The 12959-nt window shown below is 49.5% G+C and overlaps 1 protein-coding gene across 1 annotated transcript in view; it reads left to right on the forward strand.

The window, feature by feature from the left end:
- Positions 1–3173, forward strand: part of LOC104404715 (protein phosphatase 1 regulatory subunit 12B-like) — a gene marked incomplete at its 3' end in the record, with an annotated part of 42876 nt that extends 39703 nt beyond the window's left edge. The window contains exons 16-18 of the mRNA XM_010013229.1: positions 832–1018; positions 1558–1670; positions 3129–3173. Coding sequence (XP_010011531.1) covers positions 832–1018; positions 1558–1670; positions 3129–3173 — 345 coding nt within the window. The remainder of the gene's footprint in view (positions 1–831; positions 1019–1557; positions 1671–3128) is intronic.
- Between the last annotated feature and the right edge of the window lie 9786 nt (positions 3174–12959).

Below are 12959 nucleotides of genomic sequence, written 5' to 3' on the forward strand. Positions count from 1 at the left end.
GACAAACTTCAGACTTTCCAATACACCCTAGACCTCCAAGTAAGAGACAGCTTAACCAGCAGCATAGCCATCCATGTACCACCACATTTGTCCCATCCCTGGAAAAGTTGGGCCAGGTTGGACACAGGCGCTTGGAGCAACCTGCTCTAGTGGAAGGTGTCCCTGCCCGAGGCAGGGGGTTGGAATTGGATGAGCTTTAAGGTTTCTTTCAACTGAAACCATTCCGTGATTCTATGATAACACTGAGGACTGGTACCTCACCTCAGCAGGCTGCAGGAGGGATGTGGGTATATAGGTGTTGGAGCTCCTTTGCTCTCCACTGGGAATTTTACTTTTCTGTCTCTTGCAAGAAAATAAAACCATGTAGATCACCAAAAGTGGAATGAAAAGGCTAATGATAGAAACGTGGCCTGGATCCATCCTTGCTGTGCAGACTCGGCTGAGGCTCTGTGCTCACATTTTTCCATGTGCTCTGTGTGTAATGGAAAGCCAGAGAGAGCAATTTTCTCCCCTTGCTACACTTCTGGTTTTTCACTTGAAATCTTCCATTTCTATTAGATAACTTCTTTGTCCTGCCATTGGCTGAAGGGACAAAGAGGTTGATTCCAGACTTCCCCGTGCCGGGAGCCTGCTCCCACACTGAGCTGTGCAATGCTTTTAATATTCATCCCAATGTGATGGAGTGAACCTGATCTGGTGGATGGAGGCCATCACTCCCAGCAGCAGTGAGGAAAACATGATGCTCCAACAGATGACCAAGTTCCCTCAACTCCCAGATCTGCTCGTTCCTCTTCACTCTACTTACTTGCTGTCGTGGTTCTCTCTTTACAGACCGTCTATCGGCGATTAAGGTGCCCAGTGCAACCAGACAAACCTACGACAACACCTTTATCTCCTTCAACATCAGCACCTCTCCTCTATACAAGTTCATACCTGACTCGAGCAAATAAGTATCTAGGTCTTGACCCTGTGAACCCAGCAGACTTCAGAGGTGCAGCCACAGAGATGGAGAAGAATGGTACGTAGCCAGAACAGGCAATGCTCAGGGATTTCCATGAGGTTTAGAACTTTCCATGTGTACAGACAGGGAGAGGAAGTTTACTTGCTATTCTGAGGGCAGCAGGATGGGGAGCTGCCACCTCACAAACCCAATGCTATTTGTTTCAATGGAAATCCTAGCATAGGATACAGCCTATTACTTGTAACAGAGAGGGATAAAGGGATGTTTTCCGGTTTGCATAAGTAGATGAGATAGTAATCCATGGAGCATTTGGACCTTAGGGCTAGGGGGAGTGATTCCCTGAGTACTTATTCCCATAGGAGCAAGTCAGGATGATTTGGGGAGAGCTGACAGCCAGGGTAACCTCTGATAAAGGAAGGGGTGCAGGTAACAGGTGTAGTAGGGCACCAATATTCCATTTCATTTGGTTTAATAACTCCTCTGTACTATAACACAAGCCAAGATGACCTTGATCAGCTTGGAAAGAACCCCAGTACCTTAGCAAAAGCACAGATGTAAGCCACTGAAACCAAAGCAGTCTTTCTTTGCTTGGCCAGAGTGTGAAGATCAGGATTTGGATGACAGATCTCCCAACAAACAGTCGATCCGGGAGAGGCGGCGGCCAAAAGAGAGGCGAAGAGGCACCGGCATCATTTTCTCAACAAAAGATGTAAGTTTGAGTTCTTTAGAGAAGACAAACTCATCCTGTAACATTTAGGGTAAATTTCCTTCCAGTTCCAAGCTTCCTTTTTTTTTCCAAGGCAGTTGATTTCCCATTAGTCCTTCCCTGTCCAGGTCTGTTTGACTGGCATGTCAAACATGCATGTCCAAAGGCATCACATCCCTGTCTGGCAAAACCCAAGTGGCAGGTTCTGGAAGCCTGTTCTTGAGCTGTCAGTCAGTGAGACCCTTGCAGAACTGTGAAGAAGTCCACATGGGAGAAGAGAGGTTAGAACTCCAGGTTCTTTGGAAGGAGGAGGTCACAACCCACTGGAGGTACTGGAAGAAATTCCTCTGAGCCCAGATTTGGCTGTGCTTTAGGTCCCTTAGAAGTAAGACAATGAGGAATAAAACCCGTGTCTGGATCCCCTGCCCAGCACCAGAAGAGCTGTGTTGTGGTCAATTCTCTTAGTCCTGGTTTCAAAAGGATTTCTTCAGTCTGAGGGAAGAAACCCAGCCCTCCAAACCCTGGTTAGAGACTCAGGGAAGAAAACAGATCACCTCTTTCAGGAGAGAATAAGTATTATGAAATCAGGGTTGAGAAGTCTGCGACAGATCCATGGACACAGCCTCCCTCATACACCTCAGGGGAAGTGGCTTCCTGCTCAATACAATGAAAAAACCCCTGTGGCAACAGTCTTGAGTTAAGACAAGATGAATGGCTCTGCTGGAGGCCTGGAGATTTCTGTTGAAAGACTTGCTGCAAACCCCTTTAGATTATTTTCAAATGATTCTTACATCTTTTTTTCTTACATGCCAAATAGAATTATTTTTTTCTTACTGGGTTTTTTTTGTGTTTTCTATCTTGCCCACTTGTCTGCTGGGTCACTGTAGCAACGTTACCAGCTTCAGAGCAGAAGGCAAATTGCTTCTCAGAGTTCAGTTCATTTCCCTTTTGTGTCTATACAAAACTGCAGCTACAGCTTCTGAAGTACCCCGAGTTCACTACGGGTGATGTAATGCCATGGTAGTTTACCAGTGCTCCATGAAACCCTGGAGCTGTTCCAGAGAGGCAGTGGGTTACAGAGAGGCTGTGTAAGTGCAGGCTCTCTGGGATGCAGAGTCTTCCCTCCTGGAGTCTAACTGAAAGGGAGGATATTCTTGGAAAGCCAGTGTTACATCAACACTTCAGACACACAACCTTCCCAAGTGTCATGTGTGTTCCCTACGTACATTACGGAGCATTCAAATTGCAGTTACTCAAGAGAGTAACTATGTCCTCAGTACCAAGGTCTTCTAAATGGCCATTAGGTATCAAACCTGATCTGATAATCAGCCAAAAGTATCTAGACAGGATTTCTTTTGACAGAAGCTTTGACATCAAATCATAAGCAATATATTATCTTCCTGTCATACAATCTGGTTGTTTCCAAGGCTGCCTAATTACAGTGTTTGCTTTTCATCCTAGGATGATGATGAAGTTGATGGAAATGAGGAAGTGAAGGAAACTCGGGTAAGTGAAAACATGCATGTGAATAGTTGGTGTTTCACTCTTGAATGTTGGTGGCAAGAAGGCTTCTATGGCTTGACTCTTGTTTATAGGAGAGGTTCAGGCTCTGGTTGGGAGCTGAGTATGAACCAGGAGGTAGTTCTGAGCAGCAAATTGCTTATTGATTCCTCATCTGAACGATAAAGATTATCTACAGGTTGGCTCTGGGAGAGCTGCAGGGGCAGTTCTCAAAGCCAGAGGGGCAGGGGTGGGCGCTGGGCAGCGCGGCCATCGGGTGCCTGAGTGTGCGACCTGTGCTTTGGAATCACCCCAACACGGAGGTTTTAGACAGTGTCTCTTGTATCTTGTCTCCTCGTTGGGTTTGGCGTCTTGGCAGGAAATGGTCTTGGTGAGCAGCACGTCAGAGATGGTTCGTTGTTCCCCTGTTCTTGCCTCAGTGTCTGTCGAGGCCCTTTTTTTCCCTTTTATAATGATTACTGAGTCCTTCCAAATTGCCTTGGTTTCTTTTGGTTTTGTCTGTCTTAGTCTAAAACACATCTGAGCCTGACAACATGACTTACTCTGACAATGTTAAAGCTGAATACATTTCCAAAGTATCACAGCATGATGTGCAAGACCCAGGGAAAAAAGCAGACTGAAGGTTGCTCAGGGGTCACTCTGCTTGAGCGACATTTAGTCTGTGCCAGACAACGTTGAACTTGTGGGAGTCTTTCCACGTACTTTTCACTTCAGTAGAGTGATTGAAGCTTTGTTTTGTTGAAATTAACTGGTTCTTTGCTGAGAATTGTCAGTAATGCTCTTCAGAGTGCATTTTTGGTTTTCTCTTTGCAATACTGAGTCCAGAGAAGTATGGGCTGGGTCAGCCTGGAGAAGAGAAGGCTCCTTAAAGGGAGACCTCAGAGCAGCTCGCAGTGGTCATGTGCTTTGTGGCAAGTCCCCTGTCTCCTTACACACCCTACATACGTTAGAGCCTGGTTTAGACTCTCCTCCCACTCTGCTGGTGCTGCTTTTCCCATTCTCCCAGTCCTCTTGTTTTTATCCCGTTTCCAGTTCGTTGTCTTTATTGCATGCCTCCAGCATCATGTCACTTGGTCAGTCTTCCCATTTTACATCCAAATCAGAGAGATTTCTGCCCTGCTCACTGGCCAGCACTTTGGCAAGAATCATGGAGCAGCTCCTTGCTTTTGGTTTTGGTACCAAGTAGGAAGTGTGATTAATAATCACTAATTCATCAATAATAATGATCATTCTGGAATGGCAAGTGCCACCATCCGAACTTGAATGTCCTGAAGTGTTTGCTTTAGTTGCAAATCCCCACAGACTCTCCTGATTCTATGTGAGCAGTTAGTTATTTTCTTCCTCCAGTGTTTATATCTTGGATGATAGTAAGATTTTCATGGGAGCCAAAAAAGGCCCTGCCTGAATTCCCTCCTCCAAACGCTGCAGTGCTGGAGTTTAGCAAAGGAAAGGTAAATGCAGTATCGGAAAGAGAAGCAAAAACATCTTGATCTAATTCTCAGAAGTGGATGTACTATTTTGGCTGAAATTTGGGAGCACCAGCGTGGGAAAGCAGCCCAGAAGCTCTGGCTGAGGTTTAGGGAACTGCAAACAGTCTGGTAATGGGATGTGTCAGGCAAACTTCATGTGTTTGCTACCAACCCCGCCTTTCTCCCTGTGCTGCAGCTTGCTTGGTTGCACTGTGGAAAGTTGGAAGAGCAGACAAAGTTTTATTGTGGAATAAATGTTCAAGGGCACAAGGACTTCAGCTGGAAAAAGCCTCTGGGGAAGCAGCTTTAGGAGAGTTTTGTGAGTGGTTCCAATGGGGAGAGGATGGGAAGGAAAGAGCCTTTGTTCAGTCTGGGGGACCTGAGCTCAAACCAGAGGTGGGGAAAAAAGTTTGGCCACAGTCTGGTCTCTGTTGCTCAGAAAGTAAAACCTGCAGGAGTCTGAAGGGTTCAGTTGGAACCAGATTGAGCAGGGTGGGTCACCTGGCATTAGGAAAAAGCTTCCTGTTCTTAAGGCACTGACTGTGAAGTACCAGTGAGAATTAAGTCATGGGGCCAGGGAATGAATGCCCCATCCCTGCAATCTGTGCTGCCCCATCCCTGGCAGTGTTCAGGGCCAGGTTGGACACAGGGGCTTGGAGCAACCTCCTCTAGTGGAAGGTGTCCTGGCCCGTGGCAGGGGGTTGGAATTGGATGAGCTTGAAGGTCCCTTCCAACTCCAATGGTTCTGTTACTCTACGATTTTGGGATGTTCTATTTCTCATGACTGTTTTGCTTCTAGTGGCGTTTTATCTTCCACAGCCACTTCCAGATGTGATCACAGTGCTCACCTATTTGAAAGGATGGATTTGACTAACAGCTACAAAGATCAGGCATGGCTTTAGTGTTTTGTGCCTCGCCTGCCATTGCCAGGCTGTGTGTTTGGGGGCCCAAGGGGTCCCAGTGACCCCCCCCAGGCCCCACTTCTGTTGTTGCCCTCACTCCCTGTGGCCATGGGCTGAGGACGTGCCCCTGGACTGTCTTTTTAACCTCAGGAAGGCTCCAAGCCCTAAACTTTCTGGACTCCCGTTGCCTAATAAGGTAAGGTATGTCCTCAGGGCCTGGGCTGTTTTGCGGAGATCCAAGGGAAAGTTGACTAGTAAAAGGGAGCAAAATAGGTGAATGTCTTGCTAGCTGGTAAGAAACTAAAACCTTTTAATCCACACAGTGCTATATGGTGCTGTTCCTCCTGTGCCTGCTCGCTGCAGACCAGGGTCCCTTCTGGGCACTAAGGGAACAAGTCTTTGCCCTGATTTTACCCTATATTACTTCGTTCCAGCACAGATAGGGGAGAGGAGAAGGGGAAGCTGTCTGGCCCGTGGCCAAGGTCACGTTGGTGGGACTGTGCGTCACTGGCATGACTACAGCTAAATTATGGAGCATTTAATTAGGTGCAACGTCAGGCTGTGAGAGATGGGCTCTGGTTAGTCCTGGTTATAAACAGAACGCTCTACTGGGCACACATTGTGTATGCTGTGAGGAAAGGAGATCTTTAATACCCGTGTAACTGGCACTGTAACATAGCAGAAAAGTGCTGCAAGAGCAGGAGCTAACGTTCTGCCATCAAGCTTTAAACATGGGGAAGAGCAGTTTTGTTCTCTCGGCTGCCCTGGGTTTCTTGGGAGGTGAAGGGGGATGACACTACAGAAATGTACATTCGTTCCACAAATATCCCTATGAAAAATGTTCACATCTGCACAGAGGATTTGCCTTGTGACTTCTCCAGCCCAATTTGCTTGTGTTGGTTTCTCTTACCCTTAATGTTTCGCGAGGGTGTCAGACTTGCTGTCTGCTGTCCCTCTTAACAGAGCATTTCAATCTCCAGCACGGCTGCTCGGTTCCTATTTACAGCTCTGGGACAGTGCATTGTTTGTGCTTGAAGGCAGCAGTGGACTGCAGGGTGGCAGCTAAATGTGTTCAGGTTAATTCCTCTAATTCACCGAGCTGCTGAATTAAGAGGCTGTAATGTGAAGCAGGGTCCATGATGGGGATGAGTAACACAAAACCAGCTAAAATCCGATCTGCGAGTCCCAGGAAGACGCAGCAAAGCAGCGAGTCCTCCAGGAATGATTTAAAAGGTCACAGGCTCGTAACTATTTAAGGTAACTTTAACTTCTTGTTTAGTCAATTACTCTCCCCACGTCGGTGTGCTTGGGGGTGACTGATCATTCTCAGTTGTCAGCGAGTGGTTTCTGCTGAGGCGCTGGAGCTGGGCTTAGCAGCACACCCGATACCCGCCGGAGCCCTTGGCTCCCGTTGGCATTGCTGGGAGGCCTCTGCAGTCACTTCCAATTATCCCATTTCACCCCAGGGCCCTGTCCCTTTGCCAACATGGCAGCTGTCCCACAGGTGTCCCGGGATCCTTTTGCTTTCTTCCCAGAAGGAACTGGGAGCAGTGTGATGGGCAGGGTGGCAGAAGGATCAGTGCCACGTGTATGCACCTCTCCAGCTCCCATGCAGTTGGATGCAGCACGGCTCACAAGACAGCACAGGTAACATGCAGCGTGGCTGTTCTAGACCCGCTGCTGAGGAACAGCCTTGCTCCCTGGAGCACAGCCTAGAGACAGACTAAACCTCACTGTTGGTTTATGTCTAATTGTGTTTATAATTTTTGACCTTTTTAAAGCTTAACAGCATATGTTTGTGCTCACACATGTAATGGAGCATCATGTCAGTTTCTGTTTGGAACTGTCAAACTCTGTCTCATCAGGACACACTTAAGATTATGGAAAGGAAAAAGCTCTCTGCATATAGCAGGTTCTCTGCCCCCCTGGGAGCTGGTGATCATGCTTTGTTGTCAGTCCTCCAGCTGGCCACAGGGATGATGTTTCCTGATGTGATTGAAGACATCCTATAGAATCATAGAATCCCAGGCTGGTTTGGGTTGAAAAGGACTCCCCCAGTTCCACCCCCTGCCACGGGCAGGGACACCTTCCACTGGAGCAGGTTGCTCCAAGCCCCTGTGTCCAACCTGGCCTTGAACACTGCCAGGGATGGGGCAGCCACAGCTCCTCTGGGCACCCTGTGCCAGCGCCTCAGCACCCGCACGGGGAAGAACTTCTGCCTTATATCCATCCTGAACTTCCCCTGTTTCAGTTTGAACCCATCACCCCTTGTCCTATCACTCCAGTCCCTGATGAAGAGTCCCTCTCTGCCTCCTTGTAGCCCCCTTCAGACACTGGAAGCTGCTCTGAGGTCTCCAGCAGCTTCTCTTCTCCAGGCTGAACAGCCCCAACTTCCTCAGCCTGTCTCCATACAGGAGCTGCTCCAGCCCCTGAGCATCCTCGTGGCCTCCTCTGGCCTTGCACCTCAACAGCATGTTGAGGACACCAGAAATAAATCCTGCAGAAACTCTGATGTGCTGGATTAAGATCCCTGTGGACAGCAGTAGATGTGTGGGCAGCCCTTAGCGGCTGTGCCGTGGGGATGTGGCTGTCTGCCTTGGAGAAGGGAGGAATTGTGCAAGGGGAGATGGCTTCAGCAGACACAACTGGAATGGATCCTGCTCAATCTTGCCTTCCAGTCCATCTCATCAGAGTGCAGGTGGGTGCTGCTTTGTGGCAGAGCCCCCATGAAACCAATAGCCCCTGGTGCCTGCATGTGCCATGCAGAATGGTGCAGTCCCATGTTTAAATAGCAAATGATTTGTCTCCCAGTTAGGCCCAGAAGCAGTGAAAAGCAGAGGCTGTATTGCCAAATGGCTAAGAAGGAATTGAGGAGTAATCTAAATTTGTTTGGAAAACTGAAGTCAAATTCCCTGACAATAAAATATCCTTTAGAAACTACCACTGTAGGAAAAATTGTGTGTTCCAGTGATGCAAGTGTGGTGATGCTGTTTGTCCCCCATGTCTTTAAAAGGTCACTTTTTGTTCTCAGTTTATATCCTCCCACATGCTTCTTTTCAGAAAAAGCCTCATCTTTGGGAAGTCATTGTTAGTTTTCTGCTCTTGGACATGGAGTTTCCCAATGAGAAATCACTGTTTGGCAGAAGCTACTTCATTATTTTGTATGTCAAGATGTAGAATCCTTAAGCTGAAAAGCTCCTTCCTGGCAGGACTTTCCCACCAGCTTTGGTTCAATTCCCACCTCAGCACTTCTTTTGTTCCTCATTACAGCAGGTACCCAGCACATAGCTAATGCTGGGTGCTGCTGGGGGGAACCTGGGCCAGGGGGTTGGCGTCCATATATGTAGGCTCTTTTGCATTGCTCCTGGATGTCCTCCTTGGGAATGAACACAACCTTCTGCACCGCAGTGTGCTGCTGCTGAAGGAAGGCCAGAAATAGGTTTGGAGCATAGTTGGATAGCAATGTGTTGAAGTTATGCATTTGTTTGGCCAGTGGCACTGGAATACTGCTTTGTGTCAGCGGCTGCTTGCACAGGCCAGGCAATAGAAGGGGTTTGTAGCTGTGGAGTGGCCAGGGCGGGTGGGAACTATGGATGATCTGATGAATTTAGATAAAGAGCAAAATGGATCATGACTGTTGCGAGGGCCTCAAGAGTTCTATTTCCCTAGGTCATATTTTGGAAAGTCCCTCAGCTTGAAATAGCTGTGTTTACATCTGGTTCTTGTTTGAGTGCTGGCTGGCTCCCTTCCCCTGACATGGCCTGTTAATAGCCCTGCAAATTTCTGCTGCATCCCTCCTTCCTAACCCGGCATGTTTGTGCTGCTGCATCCCCTGTAAGGGATCTGGGTCGGGAAGAGGGAACTGGCCCATAAACACCTGCAGAGTGCAAGTGCTCAGCAACTTCCACTGGAAAATACTTTGTTCTAACACTACTTTATCCTTAGTGGTAGTTACTGGGTGAAGTCACCTTATTTTTGCTGAGACCATTGCTCTACACTGGAATTCTGAGTGGACAGTGAAGAACAGCTCTCTGGATTTATCATGCTGCTTTTTTGAACAAAACTTGCTATTGGAACATGGTATTTCAACACCAGAGGGACGTGGAGCTGCTGGAGCGAGGCCAGGGGAGGCCACGGAGACGCTGCAAGGGCTGGAGCAGCTCTGCTCTGGAGCCAGGGTGAGAGAGCTGGGCTGGGGCAGCTGGAGAAGAGAAGGCTCCTCAAGGGGACACCTTAGAGCAGCTCCAGGGCCTAAAGGGGCTCCAGGAAACCTGGAGAGGGGCTTTGGACAAGGGATGGAGGGACAGGACAAGGGGAATGGCTTGAACCTGCCAGAGGGGAGATTGAGATGAGCTCTGGGGCAGAAGCTCTTCCCTGGGAGGGTGCTGAGGCGCTGGCACAGGGGGCCCAGAGAAGCTGTGGCTGCCCCATCCCTGGCAGTGTTCAAGGCCAGGTTGGACACAGGGGCTTGGAGCAACCTGCTCCAGTGGAAGGTTTCCCGGGCCGGGGCAGGGGGTTGGAGCTGGATGAGCTTTAAGGTTCTTTCCAACCCAAACCAGGCTGGGACTCTGTGATTTTGCCCAAAAATACACTGCAACGTGGAGTTTTCTCTGGGCAGCCTCAGGGGTTTGTGTCCAGCGGTTGTGTAAATGCTTGTGGAAAGTGATTTTTTCCTGCCTGTCTCTGGGATGTGTAGAAACATTCCTCAGCCAGGTCAGCAGCACCACAGCTACAGCACAGACCAGGCTGCTGGTTCTCACTGAGGAATATCCTTAACAGGCAGAAACAGTCAGATCTAAACCATGACCTTGAATATTACAAATATGGGGATGTGAGGACGGGAGTGCTGCAAAGGAAGAGTCAGGTTTTGTACTTGGACAGGGGAATCATTGAAAGCAAATGGTACAAAACTGCAGGAGGAAACCATAAATGAGGCACCTCTGAAATCATGATGAAACCCCCGTGTTTTGCCATATTGCTCTCATTCAGCTGCCTTTCTCCTGGCTAACATGGATACTGATTCTCACGCCACCCCTTCTCTTTAAAACGAGTTCTTGTCCGCCCAGATGCGTTCTGTCAATCTGGGAGGCATCTGCACAGGGTGACTAATTAACTTTTAATTAGGAGGGAATCAAAAGCTCAGGTTTTGTTTTGCTTTGAGGCTCGAGCTGCGAGTTCTGGACTGAAATGTTGGGTTTGGAGCTTTCCCCACCCCTCCTCAGCAGAAACGTGACTGTGGAGCGATGCAGCAACCGTTCATTTAGGAGTGGAGCACAAACCCTGCAATTTAGAGCTGCTTAACTCCACCTTGGTGACTAAGCTGGGCTTTGTCAGCCTCCAAACTGCGATTGGGCCACTCCAGTCTGCTGGTGGCCACATGGCTTAACCCAGTTTCACTTGCTCCGACTGCTTTGAAACCCCTGATGCTGAGACTCACCCGTGTGTGCAGGTTCTATCCATGTGCATTTAAAATGCCCGAGTTACCTTGTCGCTGTACAGACTCCAGCCTGAAGGAGAGGTGGAGGGTGGATGGGGGTGATGAGTGCAACAGATGGAGGTTGGAAAGATCAAGGTCCTGCCACAGTCTCCCTGAGCAGCAGGGTGCCTGTCACTGCCTTCTTGTGTGTCTGGACTTCATTTCCATACCTTGGAAAGGGAATGCAGAAATACTGCCAGGCAGAATGAGACCTCTCCAAACTTCTTTCTTCCCCAAGTGAAGGAGGAGTCCCCTCCTTCCTCAGGAGGAGGCATCCAACAGAAACCTGACCTCGAAGGGACCTTCTTAGAGAAGGACAATCTCGCAGCCCCCGTGGTCACACTGGGATGCTGCATTGCCCCTGGATGGTGACAGTGCTGGGTGGCAGGAGAAACCAGCGTAGCTGTCATTCCAAGCACCCTTCCCCAACTGTGTGTCAGTGGAATGACACGGTCACCAAGGAGTGTGCAAAAAAGGGGCAATATTTCACATCAACAGAGAGGCATAAATGTAGTAATACTCTTACCGTGTTTTTATAGAGATATTCCCCTGTACTTGCTGGGAGGTGTTGGATGATGAAGCAGCCTGTGGAGCTGGAGCAGATGGGTTTACTCCAGGCACCCGGTACTATGGTCTGTAGCTGGTTTGGGTGGTATGAGTGAGCCCAGATGAGGACACATCCTTCTGTACTGGTTTGTGAGTACTGCCATCCTGGAACAGGTCCTGTGCAGACAGATACCTGGGCTGGTGCCTTCACAGCTCTGCAACCTTACAGTTGCAAGACTGTCTTTAGTCTGTAAGAGCTGTTAAACCACTGTGTGCTGGAGGGTGTTTGTCAAAGGAGCATCCTGTGTGCTTGTTCAGATGGGACAGGAGGGACACCACTTGCCTTGGCAGTGCACAGCCTCACCATCGGAGCCCTGCGGAGCAGCTTCCCAGAGAGCTCTGGCTTTAGCTTACACAGCTCAGCCCAGAGCTAGCTGGAACTTTGCTGGGAGTACATGCTCTCCCCACCCTTGTTCCTTCCCTCCGAGCAACTCTCTTCTCCTCCTCCTCAATCCCAAACACTCATTTCAGTGAGTGTACATGACACAAGCTCTGTGTCAAACAGCCTCACGAGCAAACACCAATCCTGTTGTGCTGCCTGAGCGTGGCCTCCCTTGAACGCACAAACTGCTCCATGGCCTTTAAAAGGTCTCCTTTGTCGCAGCCACAAAGCAGGGGCTGGGGTTCAGTCAGTTCCCCCCAGCCTCCTGCCCGCCAGGCCATGGGATCTTTCAGTTCAGTTCTTTTCTCCTCCCTCCAGCCCCCCTTTTTCTTTCCTTTTCTTTTTTCCCACAATCCCAAGCTGAAAGTGAATCGCTGCTGCTGGCCGCCCTCCAGCATTCCTGGCGGAGCGAGTCAGGATCTGGAATGTCAGAAGGCAGCGGCAGGGAGGGATGGGAGAAGCCTGCGCGTGGGTAACGGCGCCTGGGAGGAGGAGGAGGAGGAGGAGGAGGACGGAACAAAACACAACTTCATCTGGAACTGCCCCTTTCCCAACCAGTGCTTGTTCCTGATTTATGCCGCGGTGTTGCACTTGGCGTGCGGCTCGGCGCGGTGACGGCAGAGCACTCGCGGCAGCGCCCGCCTCGAACAGGGGGTAGTTTTCTTCTTCTTCTTCCTTTTCTTCTTGGCAAAAGCGCCGCGTCTGGGTCAAGGCAGCAGTTTTCCAGCTCCTCTCCTGAACCAGGAGCTTTTCCTCTTGCGGCTCTGGGGGAAGATCCCTCAGTCCTGCGGCAGAGGAAGTGTCCTTCTGCGGCAGAGTTGGGATGGGTCCCGGCCGGTGAGGCTGGCACGGAGCAACGCCCCGCGCTGGAGCCCAGCAAGTCCTTCACACCTTCTCCTCTTCTTCTTGGACAAGAAACATCGTGAAGCCTCAGCT

The sequence above is a fragment of the Nestor notabilis genome, unplaced genomic scaffold, assembly GCF_000696875.1.
Source record: "Nestor notabilis isolate BGI_N333 unplaced genomic scaffold, ASM69687v1 scaffold34, whole genome shotgun sequence".
Taxonomy (NCBI): Eukaryota; Metazoa; Chordata; class Aves; order Psittaciformes; family Psittacidae; genus Nestor; species Nestor notabilis.